The 13,571-nt window shown below is 38.2% G+C and overlaps 1 protein-coding gene across 2 annotated transcripts in view; it reads left to right on the forward strand.

Annotated features, from left to right (window-relative positions):
- Positions 1–516: 516 nt before the first annotated feature.
- The window catches only part of edil3a (EGF-like repeats and discoidin I-like domains 3a), a 104,149-nt gene continuing 91,094 nt past the window's right edge, over positions 517–13,571 (forward strand). Inside the window, exon 1 of one of the 2 annotated variants that reach the window (XM_017427914.2) lies at positions 517–897. In XM_017427914.2, the coding sequence (XP_017283403.1) occupies positions 834–897 (64 nt within the window). In that variant the 5' untranslated portion in view covers positions 517–833. The remainder of the gene's footprint in view (positions 898–13,571) is intronic. The other variant, XM_017427913.2, reaches the window with a different exon arrangement.

Genomic DNA, 13,571 nt, shown 5'->3' on the forward strand with positions numbered 1-13,571 from the left:
CATACATATGGGATATTAGGTCATAATAATGAGAAGCATAGTCTTAATATTAGGTTAGTATTTCATAATTATGACTTAGCATCTCATAGCTATGACTTTGTATCTTTTAAATATGAAATTCTAAATTACAATAATAAAACAGTATTTTATCAATATGATTTAGTGTCTCATAATTATAAGACAGTTTCTCATAATTATGGCTTAATATCTCATAACTATGAGATGCCAAGTCATTATTCTCAGCTATTAAGTCGTAATTATAAGATGCCCAGCCATCTTTTAGGTAGTATCTCATAATTACGACTTAACGTTGTTTTCTTCTTATTATTATTTCTTTAAAGTGACGGAAATGGGCTTCCACAGTTTTGCGAGCCTCAGCAGGGAGTTGAACCTAACTTTGGGAGCCACTGTTTTGGTTTGCAGCGCATGTTTGTTTTTAAATAAGAAGTAGCCATCAGGTTTTATTTTGTAGCTCCGGACCGGAAGTGGCGTCTCGTGTGACTGCCGGAGGGTTGACAGCAGATGTCCGGGAGCTGTGAGCGCACACGTCGCTCTCTCCACTCCATCGCTCCACTGCGGTAGGACCGTGAAGGCAGCAGCAGCGGCAGAGGAGCAGACAGACAGCAGGTTTCACTCCACTTCTTCCTGTAGAGGCCACTTTATCACTTAGGACCTACTTTTCTCTGAGAGGACATACAGACACGCATCTAATCTCACGGCGTGGCGAGAGCGGAGGGAGGAGAACTTTTTGTGATTTATTCGTTTGCTTTTAAGACATCTTTTGCAACCGCATCCCTGTAACCTTGGAAGACGCACCTGATTGTTGCGCGAGGATGGGACCGCTACTCCCTTTTTTCGTGCTGTGTTGGAGCGCTGCCGTCCCGCATCATGTGAAAGGTGAGTGCCAAAGTAGGCTGTCGCTGACGTTGTCTGATCAATACCTACTCATCGGGACGTTTCTAAATATATAAATATATATTGAAAGTGATGAGGTTCTGTTTTGGAAGAGACAAACAGCTGCACGACATGCAGAGTCTGTGTTGGTAAATGTGATCTGCCTCCAAGCACTCGGTGCCTGACTCGTTAATTAATGATCTGACTTGTGCTTCCAGGACTGTTTAGAGTCAGTCAAACGGACAGGGACATGTCTTTGTTCAGGCGTATTATTATTATATTTTTTTTTTCTCTGTTTTCTTTGAGATGCGGAGCATCTAGGCGCACACAGAGGAGATGCAATTTTTGGCACCGCTCCGGTATTTCTGCGCGCTCTTAGGGATCATCATTATCATCGTCAGCTGCGCCTCGCACCTCTCTGCGATGGTTCCACAGGAGGAAATATGCTGAGCGTTCAGGTTCAGCTCCCTAAAGCAGACTGGGCCATCTCTTCTTCGAGATCCCTTTATCACCCCCCCTCCCGAAAATGAAGAATGAAATCGTTGATTTAATGGAAAGAGAGTTTTGTATCTGGGGCAGATTCTATCACTTACAGGAGGAGGTAGGGGTATTGACCAGGACAACATCACAAAAAAAAAAAAAGGTCAGCTGAGGCTTCCCATTAACCGTGAGACTGTGAGATTGTCTTTTTGTTGAGAGGAAATTGCTAAAAGCTTATATAGATTGGCCTGAATCAGCATTTAAATCATTCCAGGTCCCTCCCCTCCTTCGCCCTTCCTGTTCTCCTGGTGATAAGAATGTTTAAGCCTCTGCCTGTTTTAGAGTGTCCATGATCAGCGCCGAACAGTACTTGTGGGATTTGCTTGGGAAGAAAAAACGTGCACAGTGTATCCCTAATGGAAGTGGGTCATGGCATCCTCCTTGTCTCTGTTCATTTAACGACACGCTTGCCTCAGGAGTCACACATGTCAGACAGACCTCGGTCTCTAAACAAGGAGCCTGCCTCGAGCGGAGTTTCGAAGGGCTCCCTAAGTCACAGTGTCAACTCAGAGTCAACCATTACAAGACATAATACTCCCTGGTAGGCTGGCATAATGAATCCAGAGGAAAAGCTGAGAGCCGGGGTGCTTTGGGGTTGACTTGTTTCAAGGCTCAGCGAGTTAAAAATACACCTCCACGGTCCTTCAATTAATCATATCCCAGTAAATTTGTGGGATTGTAAAAGGGATTTATGTCCTTTCAAGTATTAGTAAAGCTGCAACCTCATCCCCAGTAAGGAGCTGGTTTTAGGAGGAGGTAGATTTTGGACTGACTGTATATCTTCTATGACTGACCAACCCACAGCTGTCTAGGGCAGCAGACTGACTGAGTCCCATGGCACTCAAACTTTGTGTCACCATAAATAAATCTTTTGTCTATCCACTGTCCATTTTTCTGACGATGCACTCTGCTTACTTGTAGTTATTACTCAGCAATAGGTGTCTTCAGAGGTAGCAAGCAACTACTGGTGATGTCACAGAGTGCCACTGAAATAAATTGATATGGTAGAAACATTCGCCTTCGGGTAACAACAAACTTCATTGTTCCAATTCAGTGTGCAATACATCACATCCTCTGCCTGGTTGCTGGTGCCGACTCTCACACCTTGTTTGGTATTCTGCCTGTCATGCCCGGTCAAAGCACATAACTGCACCCAGCATTGGGAAATGGAAGATGCTCTCGTGTCTGTACAGAGAGAGAGAGAGTGACTTTTCAAGAATGTTACACATCTTAATTTCAGTTTGAGCTCTTTGTATAAATACTGGACACATTTTAGGCAAATGGGCATGTATCTTAAGTGGCAGCGCAACTGTTGGCCAATCATAAAAGATTTGTCCTATTTGCTGCTGTTTACTTTTGGTAATATTTATCAATTTAGACTGGTTTATTCACAACAATAAATATGGATGGAAATCTGGGACACTTAAAATTACTAATCAGTACTTTATTCCATCCATTCATTTTCTTTTCAGCTTTTCTGTGCAGGGTTTTGGGTAGCTGGTGCCTACCTCCAGCAGTCACTGGGTGAGAGGTGGGGTGCATGCGGGACTGGTCACCAGTCCATCACAAGACCACACAGAGACAAATGAGACCTAGTGACAATTTAGTGTTACCAATTAACCTACCATGCATGTATTTAGACTCTGGAGGAAATCAGAATACCTAAAGAAAACCCACACATGACTTATGTCCTATTTGTGTGGAGTTTGCATGTTCTTATGTGACATGAGAAGATGCAAACTCCACACAAATAGGTTTTAGATCATTCTGAAGCTGTCTTCCTTAGTGTGTGGCAACTAAGAAAGTTGCGGCAACAGCTGTAACTACTGGCCTTTAAAATTTTGACAAAATACTAGACTGATGCGATTGCCTAAATATCCCTAATTAACCTTGAATGGAGTTGCTTACAATCAATGTTTTGCCCCCTTCCTTTTGTTTGTACAATGTTAGATGGGTGATGATGGAAGATACATGTTGATTATAGTGATTTGTCTAAAAGCTCATTACATTTACCATCCTTTGAAAGTTATAGGTGATGTAAACTACTTCTGTTTTGCCCTTTACTCTGGTTTAAAATAGCACAAACTTCAATCAGTGAAGAAAGGTCAGACCTTTACAGATTGCCAGCCATGAAAACCAAAGGAATCCAAGTGACTCAATGGATGATTCTCTGTACAGAGAGTCGGTGATGTAGTGACGTTGGCCGCTTGGTTATATTTGTGGAACTTAATTGGGCTATTCATTGTCCGTGCACATGCTCCTTAATCCCTTAATATTTGATGGAGAGGTCATTTGTCCCTTATGCTGACAAGTTAATGGATAAAGTGGTATTTGTCTTGTGCTGTAGTGAGACCTCCGTTGTCCTGCCTACATTTCATGCTCGACTTAATGGGAGGGCACAGGAGGGACGGTTATAGGGGCTGCAAGGACACACACAGAGGAAGGACTTACTGAACAACTTTAATAAAGCTATGAAGTGAAACTGGTTGTACAGGGTGATTTATATCAGCCAGCACAGATTTGTGTCAGGTTTTCTACTCAAACGACAGAGGTGTGTCACTTTTACTTTCCTCTGACTCTTTCATTGTATGTCCTCTCTTGTTACTGATTAACCATTAGACTAAAATAGTCTCATTCGGCTAAAACACTGGACCCTGTGATGCTCCAGACCCCATTTCTAGAACGCCAAGGTGTCTTGTAGCTTATCAGCTCTGCTTGTACATCAGAGAGTGAAAAGTAGACGTGTTTCAGCTGCTCGCAAAGACAAATACAAAGACTTATGAGTGGTAAAAATAGCCTCTTTTCACACACAACTTTGCTTTTTTCCCTCTAATCTTTTCAAATCACTGTCTGTTTCAATTCCAGTAACACTGGAAGCATTAATTCTGAATCATCTCAGACATGTTTTAAAAAGTCTGCCATTTACTGAAAGCAGCATGCAACATTATAATGGCAAGCTTAAGTAGAGATTTCCTTAGCTTTCTATTGATGCTGGTGTCTAAACTCTAAACCGTGGTTCTGCCAGAATAAAGAGGCATCTGAAAATAATATTTAAAAAAAAAGATTATAGGAGTGTTTCATTTGTAGTGTCAGTTCATGTTGAGTGTACATTAGTTTTTCAGCTAGGAACATGGAGCAGCATATCATCTCATAGTTTAAGCTTTCATAAGACCACACACTGGTTTTAAGTAATCCCACTGGGTCAGGATAAACGACTCAACTCTGAACAGGCTTACAGTGTGTGTGTATGAAGTTTTGTGATGCCTTGTCTGAAGTAGATTAATTAAAAACTGTTCATGAATGTTTGGAATTTTTATGGCTTTGTTTTTTTTTTTTTTTTGTTACCTAAAAGAAAATAGTACAAAAAGTAAAGCAACCATTCACATCCTCCTGCCTGCAGTCATCAGCATTAGTTTCAAACAGATGAATACATTTTATTTATTTATTTATTATAAAGCATTTCTTTTTCATTCTGCTGCAAGAATATTTTGAGGTGATTCAGTACTATTGTTACAGAATACAAGGTTAGACAACTTTCTGAGATCTTAAAATGTCTGACTTGCTTTATACAAAATGCAACAGGATTACAGGACTAAAGCCCTGTTTTTGTAGCCTGTCTTTTGTGCTTTTTTCTTTTTTCTGATACTGATTTTCAGAGACATACTGAGATGCTTCTTGGCTCCACGGGGTGTGTGTTTTTTTCAGTATAGTTGTTTATGCATTTATTAGCTCAACCCTTAAAGAGATCTTTCAGTATTCAGTCTGACAGTTATAAGAAGAGCACAGAAATCCAAGTGCAAGCCAGTATTAGAAAATTATATTTTTATTCTCAAACTTTCTCTGGCCTACAGGCTACATATCAGGTACACTATCTTGTCACAAGTCACATATTGAACTGGCCCTGGCACAGAGTAACATGATGACCTGGAGCCTAATTTTCTAGTAGCTCTCATAATTTCCCTGTCACATATTGGCATCATAAACCTTGAGCTTCTGTATTTTAGGATTTTAGAGGCTAATATGAACTCTTTCATACATAGGCTCAAGATAAACAATAATATCTGTTCATTTTGTTTCATCAGCATACATAAATAATGGACAAATAACATTTCTGTTCTTTGAATGGAAAAATAATAGGGAATGATATGCATAAGTTATATTTTTTATAATTAGGATAAGAAAAAAAAGTACTAATTACTGTTGGAACAGTATTAGCTTCTTTCTAAAGTTAAGTAAAATACGTACTGTATAACATATATTACTTTTGATAAAATTATTGCTTTTTGCTTTTTCACTCAGTATCAAAGCAAAAAGCAACAGCAAAGTGGTTTTGACTTCTCACTTCCAAGGTTCTGTGAATGCACAATGATTTGAATTTTGGAGGAGATAAATATGAAGAGGCATCATTTTTTTTTTACTCTTGGCTGAAGCAAAGTTGCTTCATTTCTCACTGCAAGTCTGAATCACTTACCTAATGTTAGATTTTCAAACCTAGTGCACCACCAAAAAATGTGACAAGGTTGTATGTGTTTTTTTTAGATGTTTTGACTTCATAGTGACTTCAAACACCTTCATGCCTAATAAATGATGTAAAGTGCAGAAAAAGTAAAGCATTTCAAAGTATAGTAAAGTAAATCATATATGTCAGCTCTTTATTTCACTTGTAACTTAACATGGAAAGGCCTGAGTGACAAGAGGATAAAATAGAAGTAATGACCACAATAATTTATTATCTTTATTACATCCAGCTAAGTGAGGAACAGTCTGCAAGATGTGGACATATTTTCCCAGTCTACCCTAAAGAGAATACTTCACATGTGCAAATATTGAAGGTTCATTACTATTTGCAAACCAGCCCCAAGCCTTATGAATTCTATATCTGTCAGGGTTTAGTAATAAAACCATTTCAAAGTTACACTGCAATTAAATTCATATTGATTTTGGTGAAGGTGGCACAGTGGTGCAGTCGTTATATCACAGTTGCTTCACAGCAAGAATTTCTCCTGTTTGAATTTTAACTGGGAGCTTTTTCTGTGTGATGTTGCTATGTTCTCTTTCTGCATGTGTGGGTTTTCTCCAGTTATTCTGGTTTCCTTCACCAATCAAAACATGTGCAACTTTGGTTAATTGGTAATTCTACATTAACATCAGATTTGTGTGTGTGTGTGTGTGCATGGTTATTCCTCTCATGTGTGTCTGTGCTGGCCCTGTGATGGCTCATTGACTGCTGGGATTTGCACCAGCCCCCTGTGACCTGAGCAGGATTGAAGTGGGGATGAAGGAACATTAAAATGCACTCATTATTCTGCAAAAGATTGTTTGATCTACCAGGATTGTTGAAGGCTGAGTGAAAACGGGGAGAATGAGTAGATCCAACAGGTTGCATGAGACAAGGGAGGGGACGAGAAATAAATTTGCATTATCCTGCCAAATGGTCAAGGAAGGCTAGCTGACAGATAAAAGTCATATTGGGTTGGCAGTGTGGAAGGGTTTATAATGCTGAACCATTGTTACCTCATAAAGTCTTGGGCATTTTTTAGGGATGCACCAAATAATCAGCTAGAGACCCAAATTGACCAATTTTAAACTTACTAGCTTGATCAGTGACCGGCTAATATAACACTCAGTTTTTGTATTTTTATTTTTTCCGGTCAGTGAATGCATCATAGCTAAAGGCATTTAAAAAATAATTTTTTTTCTTCTTTTGAACCTTTACTAAGTGGCTAATTTGTGCTAGTAAAAGTGTGTTTTGGAAAGTTTTAGTTAGTAAAAAAGACTCAGAGTTAGCCATTTGTACCATCTGTAGGGTGGCTAAAATTAAGGTCAAGAGGAACCACCAGGGGTGTAAGAGACTACTGACAGGAAACAATGATTTTCTACAGAGATACACCTGCATGCTGACTTTACTGCTCAGGCTATTGTGTTTCTTTATAGTGCCAGTTGTGTCCTAAACAGGTGTCATACTCAATCGGTGTACTTTTATGTTCTGAGGTCCAAAGCATAAAGGTACTTGTTTGTGTTTTGAGGTGTGCAAAACATAAAAAGAGTACTGAGGAACTATGATCTGGTTTGTAAAAGAATACTGTAATTATTTTCTAGTTGGGGTTTATTTGAACAAATACCTCTTTCGAATTCCTTAATAGGCTATTATTTATATTTCTGGTAGATTTTCATTGACAGACAAAGAATGATTTGTAACCTTTGCTGTTCTGAAGAAAATATAAGTATTTTCACTGCATACATATGAACACAGTCAGATTTTAAAGTTGTTTTGATATAATTGAATTCAGTCAGAAATTAGAAAACATATTGCACATGCTGTTAATTAGAATTCCTAACAAGAATCTGGAGCCAGTTAAAACTGAAGTTGGCAGGTCAGAGCAGTATATAAATCAAAACTGTGTTTGTTGAATTTCAAACTTCTGTTCTTTTCAACATCTGTAAATATCACTTTCAAATTATAATTCGTTATTTTAATAATGAAAACCCTTTACAATATTCACAGCAAAAAAAGGCAACTTTTTTTTATTGTTTGCTGTGTAGCTTTTAGTTTACTCAAAAATAATAATGGAGATGTTTGTGTATAGATTGCTGGGAATAGGGCCGAGGTTCCTGTGACCCGGAATGGAGAAGCCGGTAAAGATGTGTGTGTATACTGATTTAATTCTAACATAACAGTTTGTGTGTGTGTCTGAGTAGGTAGGTAGGTAGGTGTGTGTTGGATGAGAGTTGGGCTGCAGACCTGCAAAGTGCTAAGGCAGGCATCAGGCTGGATCTTCACTGCATGCCTTTTGTGAGCCAGGCTCAGTTTTTCCACTGTTGTGGGCGTGGCTGCTCAGCACTCTGAGCTCGGCTGATTTGTCAGTGAGGTGTCACACCAGCATCAGCCTTTCTTTATCAGTGTTTGCCAGAAGTGAAAGAGTCCACCTTTCCACAGCGGATCAATAAGCAGAATAAATGATTTAGGATTAGGTGCAGAACTGCAGCTGCCTCTGAGTCTGAAGAGATGAGGCTTGTTTCAGCTGGTTTACGTTTTATTGAATGACTAAAACTTTGAGAAAGTCAGTGGAAAAGCTGAAATATAATTTTGTAGAATTTAAGGATTGTACATGGGTAGATGAATGATGCAAAGACCGTTAAATGTTTTATGCTTCTACAGAAAGCCAACTCCTAACACTGTTTTTGTGATGTACTGCTGAACTCTGTGAGGATATAAAATCTTTTAGTGTTTGAATGCGTGCTTGTAATTTCCTTTTTTCATCTCTCCAACAGTCTTTTCCTGGCAGTGCTTTGAGTTTTAAAAACTTCTCAAGTGGGTGTAGGGAATTCGTTCTCCTTTGAACAGAGTTTGAAACCAAAGCTCGCAACATTAGGTTTGTATTTATTACAAGCATGGCTTTACGCTGAAGATAATCCAGATTAAGTCGAAATGAGATTGAGGAGTTAAAGCAATTAGCGTTGGTTTAGTCTGATAAAGCCCCTCCACTGGGGTTCTGTGACACCAGCACATTTTCTGCAAACCCAGTCCACTTCTTTGAGATCAGATAGATGAGCTTGTTGGTTACTACCTGCAGTGTGTTCTAAAGAAACACAGGATATTTCATTTTAAACACATATTTTTTGTTAAGAGCTAACATTCAATGCTTTATGGAAGAGGCTTCTTAAAACAGTAAGCTTCTCCTCAAATAAAGCTTGTTGGAAAATAAAAAAAAAACACAAAGAAATGAATTATTGAATAATAGTTATTTTATTTTAAGCTATTGAAATTGTTTTTTAACAGACAAAACAAGCAGGTATTGTTGCATAAAAGAATAATGTAGAAAAAACATTAGATATTGGATACCATTTCCCCATGATTCTGAATACCTGGGTTTTAATTGAATCATGTTTTTTATTTGTTTATTTATGCATTTTTATCTCAAATTTAGCCAATGACCCTGAATTTAATGCTGTTTGAAATATTCTGACTTTACTGTCCTGATTATTATTTGACATTCTGAAAAGGAAACACCCCCCAGAACCTATTGATCTGAGCTCACAAACCTCATTGCAAAAATCAAATTTATTCCTTTGAACAAATGAAATATATCTTCACCTCTTTTCACTGAGTTTACCCTGACAGTGTCTGGAGCTCAGTTGGGAAGATGAGCCTCTGCTCTGAAGCGTAATTCAGGTTAAGTCTATCTTTAAACACTCTTCATCATGTCTATCATTCTACTCCTTACCCATCTTTAAAGTGGAGGAATCACAAGCCTTATTTGTAGGATTTAATTGTGCATTTAGATTTTTTTCTAGGACTATTCAGGTCTGGTTTACATTATTTGAACTTATATTTGAGCTATAAGCAGCAGCCACAGACTGTGAGTGTGTTTGTGTTTATGCAGTGATGCGTGGGTTTCTGCGTGCAAAGTTTGGAGAGGTAACCCAGAAATGTCAGCTTCTTTTGCACAACGCTGATGTGCATCCATACTCTATTCATTTTAAAAAGCACAAAAACACCCCTTTTTATGTCAGTCAAGTAGGCTTTAAACCAAAACCCACCTTGTGTGCTGATTGCTCAGAGGGTGGGTTTCAGTTGATGAATGATTGCGAGTAATGAGGGATATCTGCTTATATGTAAAAATGTTCTAGTTTTTCTACATGTCAAAAGTCAAATGGAAGCTTGCACTTCAACTCAAATATATAAAGGCTTTGTTGGACTGTTTTTAAAAAGGATTTTAGGTAATGACATACTGAGAAATGGATTTAATTTTTTTTGGCAAAAATCTTGAACACAGATGTTTTAGATTGCGCTCCGGGTCTTTTGTACAAGATAGTGAAAGAGAAGGAGAGAAGTAAAAGAGTAAGGATGAAAATACTCTTTAATGTAAAGTTCAGCGGACAAAACCCACTCACCTTTGAACATCAAAGTGCAGCCCATTAGAAACATGAAGAAAAAATATTCTTCACCGTGTAAACATTGCCCATCAGCTTTTAGATAAAAAGGGCACGAGTTGCAACAACTTGCACCATGTTTTGGAAATGGAGAAGCAGAGGTATGAGTCTAATATTTTTTTCTTATTCATTTTTATTTCAGGATGTAGCAGAAGCTCTAGGAATTTGGGACATACACGGCTTAGTTTGTTTCAGAGGAGCTGAGTTTTATATGATTTCTGGAAGTCACGAATGAAAGAGAAAGGAAATAGTGAAGGACAAAGTCACATTCGGTGTGATGCCAATTGGCAGGAACTGTTTATCCTCAATCGACTGTTTTTGCTATAGAGACATTTTACTTTTATCTGTATTAAAACCAAGGGCAGGTTTATTGTAACCACTTGAGTGAGTTTGTCACCATATTTGTTATAAGTTTAAGTAATGCAGTAAAGGACTTCTCCATGTACTGTAGACAAAAATATATTCAAAGATATTAAAGTCTGTATCATAAGACCAGTATGGCTGATAAAACTCCGAAATGCTTCCAACACAGCTACACTGGAAGTGTTGGAAGTAATTTACTTTTCTCACCTTAAACGCATTTAGGTTAAATGCTTCTTTTTTTTTGTTTGCTCTCTTTTAACATTTAATGAAAGTTCATCTATTGAGACACTTCTGAAAGTCAGACAAGTAGACAAACTAATGCTTGGCCCCTAACCATAAGGTCCATGCACCTAATAAAAGCCTACATTCACTGAATTTGCTAAATAGTGTCTCATATCTTCATTTTTCCTTCTAAACCAAGTCTGTGTACAGTTCTGTCTCTGTAATATTTAGCTCAGTTTGAGGCACATTAAATATTTACTAATGTGACCTTTCTAACCTCAGTCATCTTGTCTTGGTGTGTCTGAATGCAGATGCAGATAACACATACAGAACAGACCATAGGTCTTGTATGGAAATGTTACAGCTGATAAGAGTCTGACAAGCATCAGCAGACAGAGAGGTTAAAAAGTTCATAAAACCAGGTTCACTGCACTGAAGAGGGCATTTCATAGAATATCTCTTCTGTGTCTTGTTTTCTTATTTGCCAACAGATGCAAATCAGATGTTGTAATTAGAACGCATCAAACCACAGTTCAGTGAAAGCGGATGCAGGTGGTTGACGATATGGTTTGATGTTATGGCTAGTTTGTGCCTGAAATTTGCATCAAGCTGGTATGTATCTGGGACATCTGCTTGTTTGCAGTTGCATGTTTGCCTGTTTGTGTTCAGTTATACAGTAAATCAGTCAGTCATTTCAAGAATATATATGGAGGCAAAATCTTGAGCATATTTTAACAAATGCACCCCATCCCAAATAAAAACTACTGAAGAAGTAGCTACAGTATCATATTTGGAGGTTCAGTAATCACCCTTGATGACACATCATCACTCATAAAGCACACATGGTCTTTTCTCGCCTCACGCTCATGCTGGCTCTTTGAGTGAGTCATGCCTGTTACATGAAACTCATTGAGCAAAGGGTAAGCAGGATGAAGAAATTCAATTTGTCAAGCTTGCCCTTTTCAGTACACACAATGCACAGCTTAGGCCAGAGGGTTTGATGTATGAGGGCAACAAGTATGAGAAGATATTTCTGCTATTTTTTTTTCATGCTCTTCTAATATACTTTTAGAGGTCCATCACACACAGCATTTTCTTTTCTTCACATTTCTTGTAAAAGTTTCAAGGTAACCCATAAACGATATGAAAGGCTTTTTGTGTGGGACATTGAAACTTGGTGCATCGTATGATTGCAGCAAATGTGATGAATTAATTATAATGTGCGTCTTCATTAGAGTTTAATCCGAGATTCATAAGTGCATTATTTTCTCTAAGATAAGTGAAACGTCCAGGAGTTTCCTTCTAGAGTCAGAAGCAGCGTGAAATTTCAAACATTAAACAAAGTCTTTGACAATCATATGGCATATGAATTTATTTTTTCTTTCAACAGAGATTTTACTTTTTTTGAAAGTATGTTTAAGACAATGACTGTTGACATGAGTGAGAGGAGAAGACAAGTGTTCTTGTTTCTCAGACAGAAAGACATGACAGTAAAAGATTCGGGCTAAATGTGGACGTGTCTGCCTATCCATTAGCTACAGTATGGTTTGCTGGGAGCGATATGTGTCTTAGTTGGAGATGTGCTCACGTTACATCAGCTTTAAAGGGAGAAACACATGAAACTTGCATCAGATTTCTTTTAAGGGGTGTGCTTTTAATGCATGCAGTCATAATGGTTTAAAACCACTATGTCGAGGAACAAGGATTGTTGTATGCATTGTCATATTTTATGTCAATGTGTCTTCTCAAAAAGGGGGAAAAAAATGTAATGATGAATATTTAAAAAGGAGGAAAAAAAGGATAGTGGCTGATCGTACTGCACAGATAATGTATTCAAACAGAATGTTCTGTGTGCGAAAAGCTCAATGGAGATTTGAAACGAGTATTGTTTGCTTGTTCGCTTCATTCACAAGTTTAACTTTATACTAAACTGAACTGCCTCAGGCTTCATTGGACAGTAAATATTCATGACAACAAAGCAAGCATATAGATTTTCAACAAAACATTTCCTTAGTCTAATATTCAAAAGACTGTGAATATTTTGAAATATCAGCTGGAGGTTCCTGAATTGATCAAACCTGTGATTGATTGTTTCAAGCCATCTGTTGCCTCTTCCAAACACAGTCAAAAGCATGGCAAAAGAGTACACATTTTTATTCGAAATGCTGGCATTTCCTAAGTGAATTTTGAATGAACCCATTGCTCAGCTACAGAATGCATTTGTGTGGCATTATTTCCCCTCTCATCCAAAATGCCACATGGAAAACATCACTGCAACAAGAGTGCTAATGAGGAAAACATTTAATGAACACGGTCAAAGAAATGCCTCAGTGTGCTGTTGAATATGCATTAATTCTGCGAATTGACACACTTTTCAACCTAAATTCATTCTCCCTTTGTCTATTTGACTTCCCTCGCTGGTTAATCTGCAGTGGCTCTTTGCATCACAGACGCCGTCTTCCTCGGTGCGAGGATTCAAATGAGATGTGAGCTCTACTTCTTCATACATGTTTGATGAATCTTTTTAGGCTGCTTGTGGGATAAAAGCGCAAACGTAGGAGATCTTGTCTGGAAAAGAAGGGTACAAAAGATGGGAGGTGTCCAAGTTTGTAATGAGG

This window comes from Kryptolebias marmoratus, linkage group LG1 (genome assembly GCF_001649575.2).
Source record: "Kryptolebias marmoratus isolate JLee-2015 linkage group LG1, ASM164957v2, whole genome shotgun sequence".
In the NCBI taxonomy this organism is placed as follows: Eukaryota; Metazoa; Chordata; class Actinopteri; order Cyprinodontiformes; family Rivulidae; genus Kryptolebias; species Kryptolebias marmoratus.